General features: G+C 60.4%; 1 protein-coding gene across 4 annotated transcripts in view; it reads right to left on the minus strand.

Moving 5' to 3' along the window:
- Nucleotides 1-2,908: 2,908 nt before the first annotated feature.
- Nucleotides 2,909-17,608, minus strand: part of PEMT (phosphatidylethanolamine N-methyltransferase) — an 86,599-nt gene continuing 71,899 nt past the window's right edge. For all 4 annotated transcript variants that reach the window (XM_047089870.1, XM_047089872.1, XM_047089874.1 and 1 more), the window contains exons 4-7: nt 8,616-8,761; nt 5,959-6,070; nt 3,415-3,489; nt 2,909-3,207 (exon numbers count right to left, since the gene is read on the minus strand). In XM_047089870.1, coding sequence (XP_046945826.1) covers nt 3,150-3,207; nt 3,415-3,489; nt 5,959-6,070; nt 8,616-8,761 — 391 coding nt within the window. In that variant the 3' untranslated portion in view covers nt 2,909-3,149. The remainder of the gene's footprint in view (nt 3,208-3,414; nt 3,490-5,958; nt 6,071-8,615; nt 8,762-17,608) is intronic.

The following is a 17,608-nucleotide window of genomic DNA, read 5'->3' on the forward strand; positions in this document are numbered from 1 at the left end:
AGGAACTGGAAGCTGGACCCCCCCCCCCCCCTTAATGCCCACACCTCACAGGAATGAGGCCAACTCCGAGGCAGGCACCCACCTCTGCACACAGGGATGACGCCCCCCGCGCACCGCCAAGCTCTTTGTTAATTGAATTACGCTTTTCTGTTCTTCGGGGTGGCCTTGGTGACTTTACGGCAAGGCCCTGCCACAGGCTGACTGAACCCGAGTGGTCCTGGGGTGGGGACATATTTTCAATAGGTGAGCCCTGTGGTCAGGCAAGACACACGTCGCCATCAGCCTGTCTGGTCCGCCCGTGGACATTCTGGGCAACGCGCTGGGGGAAGGGGGGACATGTGCACACCTCCCCTGCTCCCCCCACCCCAGCTTCCCAGCTTCCCACCGCCCACGTCCCAGCAGCCCAAGCCTTGTTTTTATGTTGCCCAGGTTAACAATGGTTACAAATGATTTCCTTTTCTGTGTGTTTGGTCATAAAGCAACAAACAGCATCTGTGAGGCTGAGCCTGCTTGTAAATATCATTTACTGGCAGGGCAGCAATTTTCCTGCTCAAAGTGAAATGGGAACTTTTAAAAATATTTGACCAAACGGTGAGGGCACGATGGACAGTGGACAGCTGGCCCCCAAGGCGAGAAATCTGCAACTCGGCAGGACCTGATGGCAAAGAGCAGTGTAGGCGTCCTTGAAAAGCTATTCGAGGAGAGCGCCGGGCAGGCCCCCGTCGGGGGGGTGGAGGTGAGTGGCTGTTTCCCGAGAGAACGCTGTCGTGCCAGCCGGAGCCCATCCCCGCCAGCCCCTTGCACCAAGGTGTCCTCTGTCACCCTGGTCCACAGCCGCCACCTGAACGGGAGAATGGCCCAAAAGAGCTGGTGTTCCCCTCGGACAGGCTGCCTTCATCAAGCCCAGAGCACAGCTGTCTGGCAGCCTGAGCTCTACTCCCTTCACAGCAGACCCTTTCAGGGGAGCCAGCTCAGCGCATGGCTCTGGCCCCACCCTGGGCCCCTCCTCCCACAGCCGTGTGGACCCAGGGGTCAGGACGCCTGGGGCTTCTCTGTTCTGCCCTGACATTGGGGTGGGGGTGGGGGCGGGGGCAGCATATCCTTAAAGGCTACGTGTGCAGAGGGACCTGTGGAGGAGTAAGCTCCCTGCTCTCAGGGGTATGCCAGCAGAAGCAGGGATTGAAGCATTGGGTAAGATCAGACTAGATGCCTCCTGTGGGCCCTCAAGGCCTGAGACAGACTCTGGATTCCAGAAACCAAAGAAAAGGGCTCAAGGAGCTCCCTGGGTGACAGGGGAGGCCCAGCCTGTACTGCTTGGGCGGTAGGTGCATTCACGACGCAGGCACGGCTATGGTGGCCCCTTTACAGAGGGGGGGGCTGGGGCTTTAAGAGCCCGTGGGCAGGTGGAGTCTGGGCTCACGGCAGTTTCCCAGCACGAATGAGGGAAAGGCCGATCCTGTGTCCTCGGAGGGCTGGCGGCCTGCACGTAAGCCTGGGGCCAGGAGGAGGGGCCGGCCAGCCCTGTCCACTAGACTCCACAGCCAGGCTTGACCAACAGGCCCCACGTGATCACATGGCCTGCTCCTCTGGTGATTTGAGGCTCACGAGGGATGAGGAGAGAAATGTCAGCATTAACCAGAGATGCTGAGTTCACCCTCAGTTCACGGCGGGGGGGGGGTGAAGGGAGACTTGGGTGCTGGGCCCAGGACCTCCGGTTCCATCCGGGGACCCCGACCCCACGGCATCGGGATCCCCCACCTCTCCTCGACGCCTCCCACCTCAGCGGGAGAGAGGGAGCGTGAGCTTGGGGTGGGACAGACCTGCGCCCCCGGGACAGGTCACCGAGCCTATGCTGCCAGACGGGGGTGACCCCAGCCCGTGTGGGAGTCTCGAGATACAGCCAGTGAGGGGCGGGGCCCCAGAGCAGGTGCATGCCGAATGTCCAAGGTCCAGCCGGCCCGGCCCTTCCCCTCCCCCTGCAGGCTCAAGCGTTGCTAGCAGCTCTGGGGGAGCACGTTAGCCTCACTGGTCCCTTCCCACAGCCCGTTCCACGTCAGCCTTCAGGGGCATGATATTTCCATCCAGTGCCAGGCCCCTCATAGGCCAAAGGGGGTTGCACTGTCACCACATTTGGGCTTTTCTGTTAGCCCTCAGATCACCGCACAAGGATGATGTCTCCAAGGCCAGCTCATCTGGGCTGGACCTGGCGGCTTGGGGTTCAGAGAGCATGGGGGTCACAGCCCAGCTCTCTGCAAATGCCCCAGGGGGTGCCAACTGGGCCCGCTCATTGGCCCGACCCCACGGGGCCCAGCACCTCCCGGCTGATGCTCCTCACTAGCTGGGTCCTTCACAGCCTGCTGCTTGTTCTGACCACAGGGCCTTTGCATTCACCCTTCTCGTTGCCCGGAATCCTCCCATTTGCTCCCTCTGCTCCTTTGGGTCTCAGCTCAAATGTCCCCTCCTCAGAGGGCCCCCCACCCCGATCTCCTTGGCTGACGACAGGCTCCCACCCCCACCATGTACCATCACGTCACCTTTTACGTTTTCAGCATAATGTGTTTCACTCTCTGACGGCAGCTCACAGAGGCTGGGAGCTCCTTGGCGTGTGGGGCTGCTGGGTGGTATGAGGACACCTCCACCTGGAGGCTGGGCTGGCTCCCCAAAGGAAAGGGACGGAAGACGGGGTGCTGGGGCAGGGGGTGAGACGGGAGGCACAGGAAGCTCAAACATCTGGGCAAGTCCTTGCCCTGCCGAGTGCGGATGGTGATGCTGGCCTCAGGGTTGAGAGGCTTCAGGCAGAAGGAGGGCCACACCAGCCTGGCCTGGAGCCCTCAGGGGAATGCTCCCTTCCCAGGAGCCCCAAACTCCTTCCCCATCCCCACCTGGCCGGACAGAGAGCCCAAGGGGATGCTGGCGTCAGGGTGCCTTTATTGTTGAGTTAGGATGTTCTGGGGGCAGCGGGGCTGGGGGCTCAGTGGCCAAACGGCAGCATGTCCAGGGCCCCCAAGGCAGAGGTTTCCAAGGCACTGAGCGGCCCTCATCAGGCGCAAACACGGAACCGCGGCCAGTCGCTCTGCTCCCCACCGCAGGGCTTGGCACTCGGGGCAGGCCGGCGCGGCAGACCCTCAGTGAAGTGGCCGCAGGCCCGGTCAGCTCCTCTTGCGGGACGAGGAGGCTTTCTGCTGGTAGATCTGAGCGGTGAAGGGCCTGTGGGGAGGGGGAGGGGCTCCATCAGCAGGTCTTGGGGGTGATGCCACCGCCCCAGGCCGTGCCCCCCACGGCAGCGTGGACAGGAGGCCCGGGCTGCCGCGTCACCGCCCGCCCGGCCCCCCGGGCCCCACTGGGTCCGCTCTGAGCTTCCTGTCGGCCGCTCGGCCGGTCACACTCCTCATGTGTGACGGCGGGCCTACTCACTCCTCGTACTGGATGGCGACCATGTAGATGAGGGCCACAACCACAGTCAGCAGCAGGCCGGTGGGGCTGGCGTGCCTGCGGAGAATACATTATCAGCTCCCGCGCCCGGCCTTCTCTCTCGGACCAGGGCCCCCGCCGTCCTGGTCCTGACCCGATGACCGCCGGCTGACCGCCTGTCTGGTAGGGCTTGGTCCTCCAAGGGGGGCCCACGCTCCCTTTTTTCATGTCCCCGGCCCCCGGCTCAGGACGCAGCAGGGATGAAAAGAACATCCGGCCTCTCAGACTTGCCCGAGTGGCCAAGCATGTCCTTTTCTGCAGAGGACGATGTTCCGGCGGGGGGGGGGGACAAATGCTATGACTGCCCTCCAGTGACAGTGTTCTCAGGGTGTTTTCTAGAAACGGGTCCAGGGCCCCCCAACCCCCAGCTGCATGTGGAGGGTCCAGGGGGCCCTTCACAGGCTCCCTGCTGGTGACCGCCACACGGAGGAGCCTGGGTGCATCTGCTGTCCAGCTGGTCCCGCTTTTTCCAGTTACCTCTGATCCCAGAGGCTCCACAGGGGCCGGGCTACAGCATCCAGATGGCCGGGAGGAGAGAGGGAAACTAGTTCATGGGGCCACACAGAGCCGGGGAGCCAGCAGGGAACACGGCCCCAGGTGGGCTCTGTGACCCCCGCTCTACCTCCTTCACGGAAGTCCCAGGCTGGGGGCCCCAGGACTTGTGTGCACCGTGCAGAGACCCTCTGCCCTGCCCACTCTCCTCCACCCAGGGCCTCACCCTGTCTCTTTGTCTGGGTGCTCCAGCAGGGACAGCGAAGACCCCACCCTCCATTCTGTGGACTCGATTCCAATCGTCCTGCAGGGCCAAGGGGTCTGCCGCCCCTCACCACTGCCGGGTGGAGATGCCAACCCCAGAGACCCTTCTGGGGCTAAAATGAACTCTGCCCTCCGGGAGCTTTACTCACGGGCCCTGGTTTGTTTTTCTGGAGTGAGCAGAGCCTCCCCACCCATAAGTCAGGCACCCGAGGAGCTGGGGAGGAGGCCCAGGAGGATGGGGCCAGGGGGCAGGGGCCTGCACCCCCCAGGACAGCCCCCACACTGGGCCCTGGAGCGTGAGCCAAGCGGGTACCCCTTCTCCATTACACCCACACGAAACTTCCCCACTTTCCACGTGTTCTCACACTCTTGACCTTGACACCCTAACAGCCCTGTGTAGAAAGGATCCTCTCCTTCTGCAGACTGGGAGGCTGAGGTCCAGACTGACCCACATGCCTGGCCCCGAGCCTGAGGTGATGGCAGGGCTGGCCCTAGGGAACCGGCTGTGCACCTTGGGGAGTGGGGTGTCCCACTCGGGCTAGGGGGTTGGGAAGGTGGGGGCCCAGAGACAGCAGGAGGCCCCGGTGCCCAGTGCCCCCAGGAGTCCTGCTGCCCCGGGCCCACCAGTGCTCCCCCAGCCGTGGGGCCCCTGGTGGGAGACAGATGGGCTGCAGGAGGCCTGGAGCAGCCCTGCCGGGTCAGCGTCTGGCAGCCCCAGGCAATGGTGCATCTCTAAGGAGCTCTCAGACGAAAGGAACAGAAAAGGGAGGGAATGTTGGGTGCGCCGGCCCCGGCGGGAATCAAGAGGCTGCAGGGTGGGGCCTAGGGAGGTGTTCTGTGGCCTGAGTGAATCTAGGGGCATGGAACCTTCCCACTGCCTGAGTCAGGTGAGAGGGGCTGGGCTGGGGCAGGGGGACAAGTCCCTGCGAGACCCACAGGTCCCCCTCTAGCTCCTTGCGCTCAGGGCCCAGCGCTCCGATCTGGGCTGCACCTGAAGGCAGGGGTCGCGAGGAAACATCCCGCTCCCGACACGCCACCATTTGAGACTCGTTCCTTGATGTCCTGGAACCTTTCTGGTCTCTGGGAGCACCTGCAACATTCTAGGCACGTGGTTTCGAGCGTCCAATAAAAGCAGAACGCTTTTTACTGAAAAACTGCCCACGGAAGAAGCCCTAACGCAGAAAACGGACAAACAGGAAGTGCTCCGGAGGGGGCGTGGTTTGAGGCCCAGAGCGCACAGCGCCCCCTGTGCCTCCCCGCCTGGGGCCTCTGGACAGCGTGAAGGTGAAGCATGAGCCCTGGAGGTCACTCAGGACCTGCCAGCCCTAATGTTCCAGGACAGGGTTGGCAGTCTGTGGTGTGTGGGCCAGGAATGATTTGTACATTTTTAAGTGGTTAAAAAAAAGAGAGAGTAGACTATCTCACGACACATGACAATTCTATGAAATTCAAATTACAGTGTCCAGGAATGAAGCGGTGTTGGTCCCCGACCACAGCCATTCATTTACCTACTGGCTCGCGGCTGCTTTTGAGCATCCGAGCTCTGCCTATGGCCTGGGAGCCCCGCCTCTCCGGCCCTTCAAGAGAAAGTTCGCTAACCCGTGTTCTAGGATGTTGTTTGTTTCCATGGAGAAGAAAGTCCCAAGGAACACCTCGGCTCCACAGATGACAGAAGGCTGGCCCGTCTTCCTCAGGAGGCAGGGAGGGCGGGCAGGAAGGCCCGATACTCACATAATGGCCCAGCCCAGGTAATTGGCCGTGCTGCCCCAGTACATGGGGTTGTCCAGGATGTTGAATGGGAATGTGGTCACTCTTCCCTCCATGAGGATCCCGAAGTAATCGCCTGTGGACAAGTTGGGGCAGGACCGGAGGGTCACAGCCTGGCTGCGCAGTTACTGAGGGAGGCCCCCAGGGTGGGCACCACGGGTCTGCCCTCCAGGAGGCCCCAGCCCAGCCAAGGAGCAGGTTGTACAGCGTACTGGGTCAAGGGACACCCCAAGCAGTGGGTCCACTCGGGTCACCAGCATGCAGACACCTCACAGGGCACAGGGTCCTGAAAGGGCTAAGGCACTGAGCCTTCCCACACCCCCATCTGCTCCTTTCCCCTGTGCCTTTGCGCATGCTGTTCCCTCTGCTTGGGATGCCTTTCCCCGCTCTGTCTAGTGAGCATCTTTCCTCCTTCGGCACTTCTCCCTCAGCTGATGTCACCTCCTGCAAGAGGCCCTTCCCTGCCTGCTACCCGGTGTTTCTGCCCCCAGATCCTCCCTTCTCACCCAGTAGGGGCCTGGGTGAGCTCCTCCCACCCCAGGGATCCGGGGGGCCTGCTCTGCCTCTCCACCCCAGCTGCCCACCACGGCCTGCAGCCAGCCCAGAGCAGCCGGTCGCGGTGGAGAGCGCGACCATCAGATGGCCGACCCCGGACAGGCCTATCCTCCACCCCTCCGAGACACGGTGACGAGGCCTCACGTTGAGGCCGCTCCAAGAGGCCCAGGGACACGGTCTCTGGCACTGGCCGGTAGGCAGCCCACACCGCCACGGGCACGGTGCTGTTCATCCGAGGCAGAAGCAGGGCAGGGGCAGGCAGAGGAGTCCGCTGTCTGGGGACAAAGGGTGCGGGGGCACAGGAGCTGCCCGGGGGCTGCGGAAGGCTTTCTTCCCAGGAGGCAGGAAATGGGGCTGCGGGCCTGGAGGCGGATGGCACAGAAACCCGCTTTGGGGCTGACTCACAGGAGGGAAGTGGCCGCTGTGCCCTACATCCAGAGCCCAGCGGCACTTTCCGGCCGTCTCTTCTGGGTGGCGGTGTGCCGCCGGTGACTGCTATTGTCAGGCTCCTTCCCACTGCCCGCCCACCCTGCCTGGCTCCTCCGGGCGATTCGCCTCACACGGCCTTGACCGGGTCCTGCCCCGCACGCCATCCGGGGCTCCACCGGCTCCTTCCCAGCTCTGTGCCCACACCTGTGCCAGGCCCGCATGCCACGGGGCTGTTCACTCCTGGTCTTCCAGGACCTGGGCTGGACAGGACGGCGGCCCCCCTCCCTCTGTGGCCCTTGGCCCCGGCTCTGTGAGGCCTACACCGTGATCCCCACCTCCTCCCTGTCCCCACCTCACCATCCAGCCAGTCCAACCTCCTCATTGCTGGGATGAGATCTTTCCAAGCCCTCCTATGGCCTCCACGTGCCCAGGAGTGAAGCCTCAGGCCCCTGCATGGCCTTAGGGGACACATGTGATGTGGCCCCCACCCGACCTCCAGCCCTCGCCTGACTGCCTCTCCCCCCACCCCCGCCGCCACCACCCCCCCCACCCCCGCCCCACACATACACCCCGGCCAACCTGCCTGCCACCCTGTCCCGGAACTTGCTATTTGCTCCCAGGCCTCCTTCCCACTGGCCCAGTGCCCCACCCCCACCTGGCAGACCCAGGAGCTCCCACCTTCTCCTCCCAGGTTCCTGCCTGCGTGCCCCTCCCCTAGCACCGGGCACCCTAAAGCTCTGGCCCGAGCACGAGGCGCTAAACCACCTGCGGGCCCCACTGCCACAGGTGCCCAACAGGCCCAGGCCGGGCCTCGGCACAGGCCTCCTGCACACGCCGCTCCCGGAGGTCTCGTCCGCCTGTGAACACAAGCTCCTTCAGAGCTGCAGGCTCCCCCCCCGCTGCAGCCCGCAGTACCCCGGGGCCCCAGGCGACTGTGGATAGAGAGACCCAGGCAAACCAGGAGGGTGCCGGGGACATCCCTGGGCACTGGAGGAAATTGAGGCCAGGTCTATGAAGTGGGCTGGGGGCTGAGATTGGCGAGGACCCGGGACCCCCCAGATCAGCCCATCAGAGGGGTGGGCACCTCCCACATGCCGGCTGCCTGCTGGGCCCCCTCTGTGGGCCGCCTCCTCCTTTCCGTTCCTGGCCCCAAGACTGCCCTTGCTCTTCCAGCCTCCCCGGCTGCTCTCTTCCTTGGGCTTCCAAGTCGCTAGAAGCTGCTGAGGTCATGAGGACCTCTAGCTAGGCCAGCACTGGGCTCCCAGCCCAAAAGCACCTGAGCCGTAGGCAGTGGGAAATGCAGAGCAGGAACGGCACCCCCTTATGCCACACCCGATCCAGACCCGCACCAGCCCTGGCTTGGGGCCCAAATGCAGCCAGCGGAAATCCCACCTGGCCTGGCGGCCGACCAGCTGGATGAGATAGGAGAGCCCAGCTTCCCAAGCTGACCAGGCAGAGGCCTGGTGGAGGGAAGGCGCCCTGAGCCCCAGAGTTCGTGGCAGAGCAAGAAGGTGGCGAGGTCCTCCCGTGCACCCCACGAAGATGTCACAGAGGGCAGGGAGGTCGGCCACCCAGCCCCTGCTCCCCACTGAGCCCAGGGTACGTCTGCTCGTGCCCCCCAGTCCTCGGGGTCTTACCTAGGAAGGTCCCGGTGAAGCCCAGTGCAAAGAAGCTGGAAAGCACAAACGTGCTGCCTATTCCCAGGAGCGCAAGGCCCACGCGGTAGGCCGTGGGGTTATCCAGGCTTTCCATCTTGGGCTGGCTCAGCATGGCCTGCGTGAAGCTGGGGGGAGAGTCAGGAGATCACTGCCGGGGAGAGGGGCTCTGTCTTCCCCCCCTCTGTCTCCCAGGTGACCCCCAGAATAGCCAGTCCAGGGGTCTCAGAGCCTGCTGGGGCCAGGCCGGTGACCCAAATGAGTGAGGTAGGCTGCAGGTGGCTTGTGGTGCTCCTGGAGAGCACCGTCCTGCCCCTGCAGCCCCCATCCCCCTCCTGCCACCAGTGACCAGAATGAGGAGCCTGGGCTCTCCTAAATTTTTTTATTTTTTAAGAAGCCAGAAATCATGACTTGTATGTAAAATACTCTGATTATTAGCAATAGGCAACAATGACAACTGCTTTAGACTCCCGTGTGACAGCGGGCTCGATTCAGCCTAGAGACCACCAGTTTGCAAACTCTGATGCCTGTCCAGTTAGAACCAGTACTTCAGAGGCAAATGTGGCTCAAAACAGGAAAGATGCATGCCCCTGGCTGTGCCCACGTGCCCTTGCACTTGGCAGAGCGTGCGTGTGGTGGTGGCATCGCACTCCCCTAGAGTGGACACAGTGCCCAGAAGCCTGGGGCACACTCTGCCCCCTCTGCGGCCTCCATAGTCCCTGGGCAGGGCTGGCTGCGTCCCAGGTGGCACCTCAGAGGCCCCTTAATGTCTTCCTTTCACCTCTGAAATGCCCCCACCAAGCTCCTTTTGGGGCCAAGCCATTGGAGGCCTTGTTAAATGGCAAGTGATGAAAACAGGGGGGGAAGGGACTGGGCTCGTGGGTTTGGAAGTTCAGGTTCTCCAACTGGCTACTGAAGATGGGAAGGTATGGTGCAGGCAGGGCAAAGTGACTGGGCTCATGGTAATGCATAGAAGCAAGGTTCAGGGTCTGCCTCACTAGTGGGGAGCTGGCACTGGGGGGGGGCATACTCAAAGGAAAGGATGTGTGTGGGAGCAAGTGCGTGCGTGGACCACTAACATATACTTCCCACTCTCCCATGATCATAACACTCAGAACAGACGTGGGGCTCTCCTGCCTCATGCAGGACAACTGCTTGTACTCACTCTTTACTAGGTACCTCTTAGCTGGGCAGCTCACTATCTACCTACCCACCCACACATCCATCCACCTGTCTAGCCTCTATCCATCCACCCTTCCATCCATCCACCTACCCATCCATTAGTCTATCCTCCATCCATCCATCCATCCATCCACCCATCCTTCCATCATCCACCCATCACCCATCCATCAGTCTATCCTCTGTCCATCCATCATTCCATCCATCTGTCCATCCATCCATTCATCCATCCATCCAACTATCCTCTATCTATCCATCCATCTGTCCATCCACCTACCCATCCATTAGTCTATCCTCCATCCATTCATCCTTCCACCCATCCTTCCATCCCTCAATCTACCAATCTATCCCTCCATCAACCCATCCATCCACTCACCCATCCATCTACCCATGCATCCATCTATCAGTCTATCCTGTATCTATCCATCCGTCACAAGGTACCTCTGTTTGCAAGTCTCTTTCAAGCAGAACAAATTCACCATCCTCACTCATTCATTCCACTGGGAAATTCAAATTATTATAAAACCATCCTTATTTGAGCTAAAAAACCACCCCCTTCGAACTCTCTTCCCCAACTACTTTCAGCTCTTAGAGAACAGAGGCTGCTTCTGCTTTGCTCAAGTATCTCCCAGGCACCTGGCACGCACCAGACAGGACGGGTTATGGTTCACATCAACTGAAGGAAAAGCAGCACCCGCTACCCACTACCTCCCCTCCCGCTGCACACAGAGGCCCGCATGGTGACCTGTCAAACAGCGGCACACATATGTCAAAGCACACCTATACACCGGTCACGCTGCCCACACCCCCAGCTCTCCACCCACCACCGCCCTCCCTCAGCCTTCCTGCTGCTCAGGCTCAGGGTCACCCCGAAGGTCCAGGCTAAGCCGCTGGGATTGGCTCAGGGTCACGCACACCCTGTTGTTGTCCGTGGTCACCACACCCATGCCCCACCCCTCTCTGCCCTCACCTGACTTTCTGGGAAGCCAGCAGCCCTCACCCTCTGGGCAGCCCCGTGACGCAGGCACACCTTCAGCCCCGCAGACCTAGCAGCTGAGGCCATGGAACAGGCAGCTTCCCGCCCAGCCTCCGCACCCTCCCCACCTCTCCTGTGCGTAGGAGGGCGCGGGCTCTGGTAAGGCTGACCGCCCCACCCCGAGTGGGGCTCACCTGCACACCCAGCAGAGACGGAGTATGTACGTGGGTGGGTGGGGGTGATGCTCAGCCCTCTGTGCTCTTGTGGGCTCGAGTGAACCCCCCCCCCCGCCTGGCCCTTGGCAGGTTTAGCACCTGCTCCTCCCTGCCTGGGGTGCCCCCTGGCCCCCAAACCGAGGGAAATGAGGCAGAGCGGGCACCCCCTGGCCAGCCCAGCGTACCCATCTGCCTCGAGTGCTCTGGGGGGGGGGCACCTTATGGCAGCCCAATAAAAGAGCCCCTGGCAAAGAGCGGCACCGATTTTCAGACTTGGGTGCCTCGAACCTTGGCTTTTGCCTCTGTAGATGGTGACGGTAACCCCTCATCGCCCTGTGTGGAGCTGCAACCGATGTCTGTGCACACTCTGGTGAGTGTGAGACATGCCGGGCTCTCCTATGGGGCTTGCGGACAGTGGGAAGGACAGAGGTGTGAACGCAGGGTGACACCGTGTGATGAAGCACCAGACGCCACGGGACGGGCGGGCACACCTGACGGGCCTAGGAGAGGCCACGGCAAGGCTCAAGCTGGGATCCGATGAAGAAATTCATCAGGAGAAGGGCAGAGAGAGAATTCCAGAAAGAGGAACAGCCCAGGCAGAGGCTGGGGGCAGAGCCCAGCAAGGGAGCTCGGGAGCTCGGTGTGAAAGCAGCCTGCGGAAGAGACGCGCCCTGGGGTCGTCTGGTGAGTGGGAAGTCACTGGCGGGGAGGAGCAGAGCAGGGGACATCGTCAGCTTACTGCAGCAGGAGGGCAAGTACTGGGGGCCCAGGGGGCCGAGGGAGCCCAGCCACCGCCCAGAGGGGACCGATACGGGGTTGCAGAGAATCCGGCCTCGGTTTCAGGCTCCGCGCCGGGCTGGCTCTGGTTCCTCCACCAGAATTCACTCACATCCTCCAAGAAGCCCGTGAGTCGCCTGGCTCTGAGCGCATGCCGCAAAGGCAGTGATGAAAATGGAAACTTCTCGCTGATGTGCTGGCCTGAAGCAGCTTCCCAGGGGGATGACCCTGCAGGAGAAGCCATCTGCTTGGAAGCAGATGGAGATTCCTAACAAAGGGAAGATCTAGGGCCAGTGATGGGCAGAAGGCCCTGAAGCGGCTGGGCAGCTGCCCAAGACTGGACCCAGGCCTCTGTCCACGTGTGGCTCCTTTTGCATGCCTTCTCCAGTGGGAAGAGAGGAAGAGGAGGGGCCAGCGGAAAGCACCTTCCAAGCTCCTTCAGCACCCACTCCCCGCAAAGCTCTGCAGCCCATTCTCTCTGGGGTCAGCAGAGAAAGCGGGCAAGGCCCTTCCCGAGGGTTCTATGCAGATGCCCTGTGCACTGCCCGGCCCACGGGCTCTCTGGGACCACAGGCGTCAGGTTTCCTGGAAGGGCAGGGCCCGGCCCCAGTCAGGTGATCCGTCGTGTTCTAGATCCTCCATTAAGCCGGGAAGGCACAGTCCATTCCCTATGGAAAATTAATGGAGGGATGAGTGGCTCTATGAGCCACGCTTCATAATAGAATGAAATAACAGGAGGCAATTTCCTTTGGAAATATTCTGCACCGGGGGTGGGAGTGGAGAGACTCATTCATTTGTCTCGGGTTCTATTTTTAAAACCTGGATTGAGCTTTCGGTCACCCGTGTGACTTGAGGATGTCTGTGCTCTGCTCCCCTGAAATCCCGGAACCCAGAGTGGAGGCGGAGAGAGGGTGTTGCAGCCCGTTGTGTCCCCACCACACCCCAGGCACCCGGCTCGGCCAAGAGACCGGCTGGTGGCCATGTCTGTCTGCAACTGACCAGCGCTGACAAACTTCAGCCCTTCAAGGACGCCCTCACGTGTTCTCCAGGCGAACCTGAACGGCGATTCACTTCACAGTCTACCTTTCAGGCTTAGATTAGCGCGTTCCTCAGGGTCCAGCCACGCTGAGCAAAACGATTCATGAACGTTGGCGTCTGGTGCGCGGACTTATTTTTTTCCTAATCCACATTAAAATAAACCTACAAGGGGCGCCTGGGTGGCTCAGTCGGTTAAGCATCCGACTTTGGCTCAGGTCATGATCTCACGGGGTTCATGGGTTCGAGCCCCGCAACGGGCTCTGTGCTGACAGCTCAGAGCCTGGAGCCTGCTTTGGATTCTGTGTCTCCCTCTCTCTCTGCCCCTTCCCTGCTCATGCTCTGTCTCTCTCTGTCTCAAAAATAAATAAACATTAAAAAAAAATCTTTAAAAAAAAAGTAAATAAAATAAAATAAACCTACAAGTGCTAAAGCGAAACAAAACAAAAATGTTCTCCTACGTAACCCCTTGAAAAGTCATCGGGTGTCTAGGATTTAGGGCTATGATGCTGTACTGATCCCGCACATTTGATGAACACAGCACCTTTTCAGAGTGTCTCCAAAACCCATCACAGCCAAGAGAGGGTCTGTCTTATCTTACAAATCAGGAAACAGAGCAGTTGGCGGGGTGGGGCAGGGGAGGAGCCCAGGCGACAACCAGCCTCTTAGTGGGCCTCAGGGGGCAGAGGGGTGGGCGGGCGGTGGTGCTGGGGGCAGGGCCCTATTTTTGCCTTATTTTTGCTTTTGCCAGCTGGAGGTCCTCGGCCCCCACTACCTGGGCCTTGACCCCAATATCTGGACCTACCCTGTTGAGATGCAGCGTCCTCGAAATCCAACAGCCAGGCCCCGTGTGCCTCAGAGTAGCCTAACCCAGACTCCCCGGCCCCCCTCCTGGTCAGCAGCCAGTTCTCCAGCTCTCCAACCTGCACTGAGGGGCTTCAGGTCTCTGCTTCCAAAGGTCCCGACACAGGCCCCACCCACAGCTCCCCTGGGCCCAGGCAGGATACACAGAACTCTAGGCATTCGAGATGAAAGGTGTCTGAGGGGACCCCCTCATTCCCACATCAGTCACTTGCCCCATCACAGGACTCTGAGTCTGCGTGGACCTCTGGCTCCTCCCCAGCTCTGGCCTCCGTCTCCACCTGCCTCCTGCCCCAGCCTCCTCCTCCTGGAGAAACCTCCACTCCATATCCCACGTCTAACCAAGGCCCTTCCCCAGCCTGCAGAGTTAAAGCTGACCCCACCTGCCCCACCTGTTCCCGCCGCCTAGAACTCCTTTCCACCACGGGGTGGGCAGGCCTCCAAGGGGCTCCCCAGTACCGGCCCACAGAATTCCTCCCGCTGGGTGTGGACTGCCCTCTGAACGCCAAGGCATCACTTCCTGATGGGGCTAAGTGAGGGCATTTCCAGATGTAATTACAGTTCATTGGAAAGGAGATTACCCTGGTCAAGTGGGGATGTACTGGGGAACCTTTCACAGAGGGCCTGGAGGGCAGAGAGAAGTCCAAGAGACTTTTTCCCGCTGGCCTGGAAGAAGTCAAAGCACTGTGCCGTGGGGAGGACCACATTCCCGGCAGCAGTGGGGACACCAGGAGCCGAGCACCGCGGCCCTACAGCAACAGGGATCTGAGTCCTCCCGCAGCCCGGGAGCCCCAGGGAGGCCCCACCCCATTTTCCAGCCGCGCTCTCACTGAACCCTCTGACAGCCCTCCGCTGCAGTGAACTGTCCCCATCTGCCCCATTTGCTGGCACCTTTGCGTGGCCACTTGCCCATCGGGCCTGCCCTGTCCACATCCTGTGAGCGGTTCCAGCAGGGCCCTGGATTCAGGAATGACTGGCACACAGATGACAACAGGGACAGAGAGCCACACGTGCTGACACCCACCAATCTGGCCAGTCCGTGCACGCCGTGCACCTGCCCCCGGGGCAACTAGCACACGGAGGGGGAGAAGGTGCCCTGGCCCCGGCCCCGGCCCCGTTTCTGCTGGAGGTGCGCCCCACGCTGTGAGTGGAAGTCACCTGCTCGGCTGTCCCCATACTTTCATGTCCCTGTTTTCACCAGACCTCAGGCAATTCTGAAGGGTCCTGGAATACAGCTCCATTGAGTGACTGATCAATATACCTGAGGCCCCCTGATGCCCTGTGCACCTGCACATCTGCCGTGAGGCCGCAATCCTGGCGGAAGGTAGGCAATTGTAGTGCCAGCCCCGGGGAGCCCGGGCCCCGCCTGGCTGTCCACACATTGCCACCCTGGCTCCAGGCCACCAGGCTCCCACTGAGACTGGCTGTGCAGGGGATGCAGCCGGCAGGGAGGGGGCTTCAACAGAGGCCCCCCAGCCCGTCAGGCCTCCCTCTCCTTCACAAACAGGTCAGCGCTAATGGCCTCCAGATAAGGAGTCTACTCATCCTGTCCGAGGCCCCCAGACCACTTCTGGTTGCCCGGCTGGGGCAGACCAGCTGACGAAGATGCCTGGCCCTCCCCCCTGCCCCCCATCAGCGGCCACGGGGCCCTGACCACCCAGCAGACCCGCTGCTCAGTGGTCTCTTGCCACCCCTGCCCAGGGCTTTGACAGCCACATGATCTGAGCTCCATTCAGTTGCGTGCACGTGCTGTATGTGCTCTCTACCCCCCACCCTGCCTCACTGCTGCTCTCCCCCCACCCCCGCCCCGCCCCGACCACGGAAGCTGTGGCTTCCACACAGATAAGAACAGACACATTGGAAATGTCCAGAACAGGCAAATCCATAGGGACAGAAAGCAAATTCAGATTTTCCAGTGCCCTGGGGTGAGGTGGGGGGGAGGGGGCGTGTGTTTCATGGGTACAGGGTTTTCGTTCGGGGTGAAAAAGTTCTGGAATTAGCCAAAAGTGGTTGTGCAACATTACGAGTGTACTAAACGTCACTGAGCTGTATACAGTCTAAAATGGCTAAGTGGCAGGTGTCGTGCTATGTGTATTTTACGACAAAAGAAAAAGAGAACACTCCTCGAAGGATCAAATGAAGCCATGTGTGGAAAGGGGTGCTCGGGATAATGTGGGGGGGCTGTCGGCTACGGGCAGGAGCTGGTCTTGCCAGGATTCTCACCAGCCTTTCTGGAAGCCCCACCCACCCGATCACCAAGCTGGCAGAGGGAAGGGCAGTGGGAGAAGGGCCGGAGGGGAAGGAAAGAGCCTGCTGGTGGGGAAGGTGAACAGAAAACAGTCCTGCCTGTGAGCATCCTCTCTCTCCTCCCAGAAACTTTCTGGGGTGGCCAGTCCAACCAAGAGAAAAGTCATGGCCTGGAAGACAGACCCCGGGCCACACCAACACCAGTACCAAGAAGCCAGGGAGAAGGGAGAGCTGAGGAGCTATCATCTATAAGAAGCTGGACGTGGCGGGACTTCCTCCCAGCTCTCCCAGGCCCCGGATGCAAGAATAAGCCAGAGAGGTCTTTGCTGGTGTATACACGTCTGAAGGTGGCCCTGTCTGCTTGGTCTCCTAGGAACCCGCAGTGCTGGGCTGGGGGCCTGCAGGAAGGAGGCACCCCTGTCAGGAGACCAGGGACCTGGGGCCTTCTAGCTCTTGCCGGAGAAGTTGCCTGATCCAGGCATCACAGATCCTCCGTTACCCACTTCCTACTGTCTCCCTAGAATGAAGCGTGAAGGTCTGACCAACACTGCCCCAGCCCGGGATCCCCTGCTTGGCCACACACTCGGTGAGGAGCTGGTCAGTGAGGGACGGGTGACCCCTCCTGGGAGAGGATCAAGGACTCCTGCTCCGTTTCAGACAGGAGACCAAGACGGCCTCAGTGACCTGCTCAAGGCCAGCCCATCGAGAGCAGAGCTGAGGCCCACCCAGGGCACCGGCCCGTCCTCCAGGCTGCTCTGACTCCCACTGTCTCCCACGGTCCCGGACGTCATCCTCCAGGTGGACCTGGATGTCCAAAGACGGCAATGGGACTTTCCTTTCATGGAGAGCAGGGGCTGGCAAACCACAGCCTGTGGCCAAATCTGGCCCCGCTGGCTGTGCTTGTAAATAAAGTTTTATTGGAACACAGTCACATTCAACTCTTTACATGCTGACGGGCTGTCTCCGGTAGTTCCAACAGAGACCGCATGGCCCTCAGAGTCAAAAATACTTATAATCTGGCCCTTACGGAAAAACTTTGCTGACACCTGACACGGAAAATCACACAGTTATGGATCTGAGTTAGAAGGGATCTTAGTCACCCACTAGTCCAGGGGCTGACAAACTTTTTCACGAAAGGCCAGAAAATAAATATTTTCAGCTTTGTAGGCCGAGAGGCAAAACCTGGGATACCATGTAGACACTTATAGAACCATTTCAAATGAAGCTGTGTGGGGCGCCTGGGTGGCTCAGTCGGTTGGGCAACCGACTTCAGCTCAGGTCATGATCTCGCAGTCCGTGGGTTCGAGCCCCGCATCGGGCTCTGTGCTGACGGCTCAGAGCCTGGAGCCTGTTTCAGATTCTGTGTCTCCCTCTCTCTCTGAACCTCCCCCGTTCATGCTCTCTCTCTGTCTCAAAAATAAATAAAATATTTAAAAAAAAATTAAAAAGTAATAAAATGAAGCTGTGTATACAAGTCAACAGCAACAACCTGACTTAAAAATGAGCAAAGGACTTGAATAGACATTTCTCAAAGGAAGATAGACAGATGGCCAATAAGCACGTGAAAAAACGCTCAGGGGACACAGATCAAAACAGTCCACACCCTTAAGGGTGGCTATTATCGGGGCGCCTGGGTGGCTCAGTGGGTTAAGCAGACAACTTCAGCTCAGGTCACCATCTTATGG

This window comes from Lynx rufus, unplaced genomic scaffold, assembly GCF_022079265.1.
Source record: "Lynx rufus isolate CCGP_SWC_20201006 ecotype Redwood Valley unplaced genomic scaffold, mLynRuf1.p SCAF_28, whole genome shotgun sequence".
Lineage (NCBI taxonomy): Eukaryota > Metazoa > Chordata > Mammalia > Carnivora > Felidae > Lynx > Lynx rufus.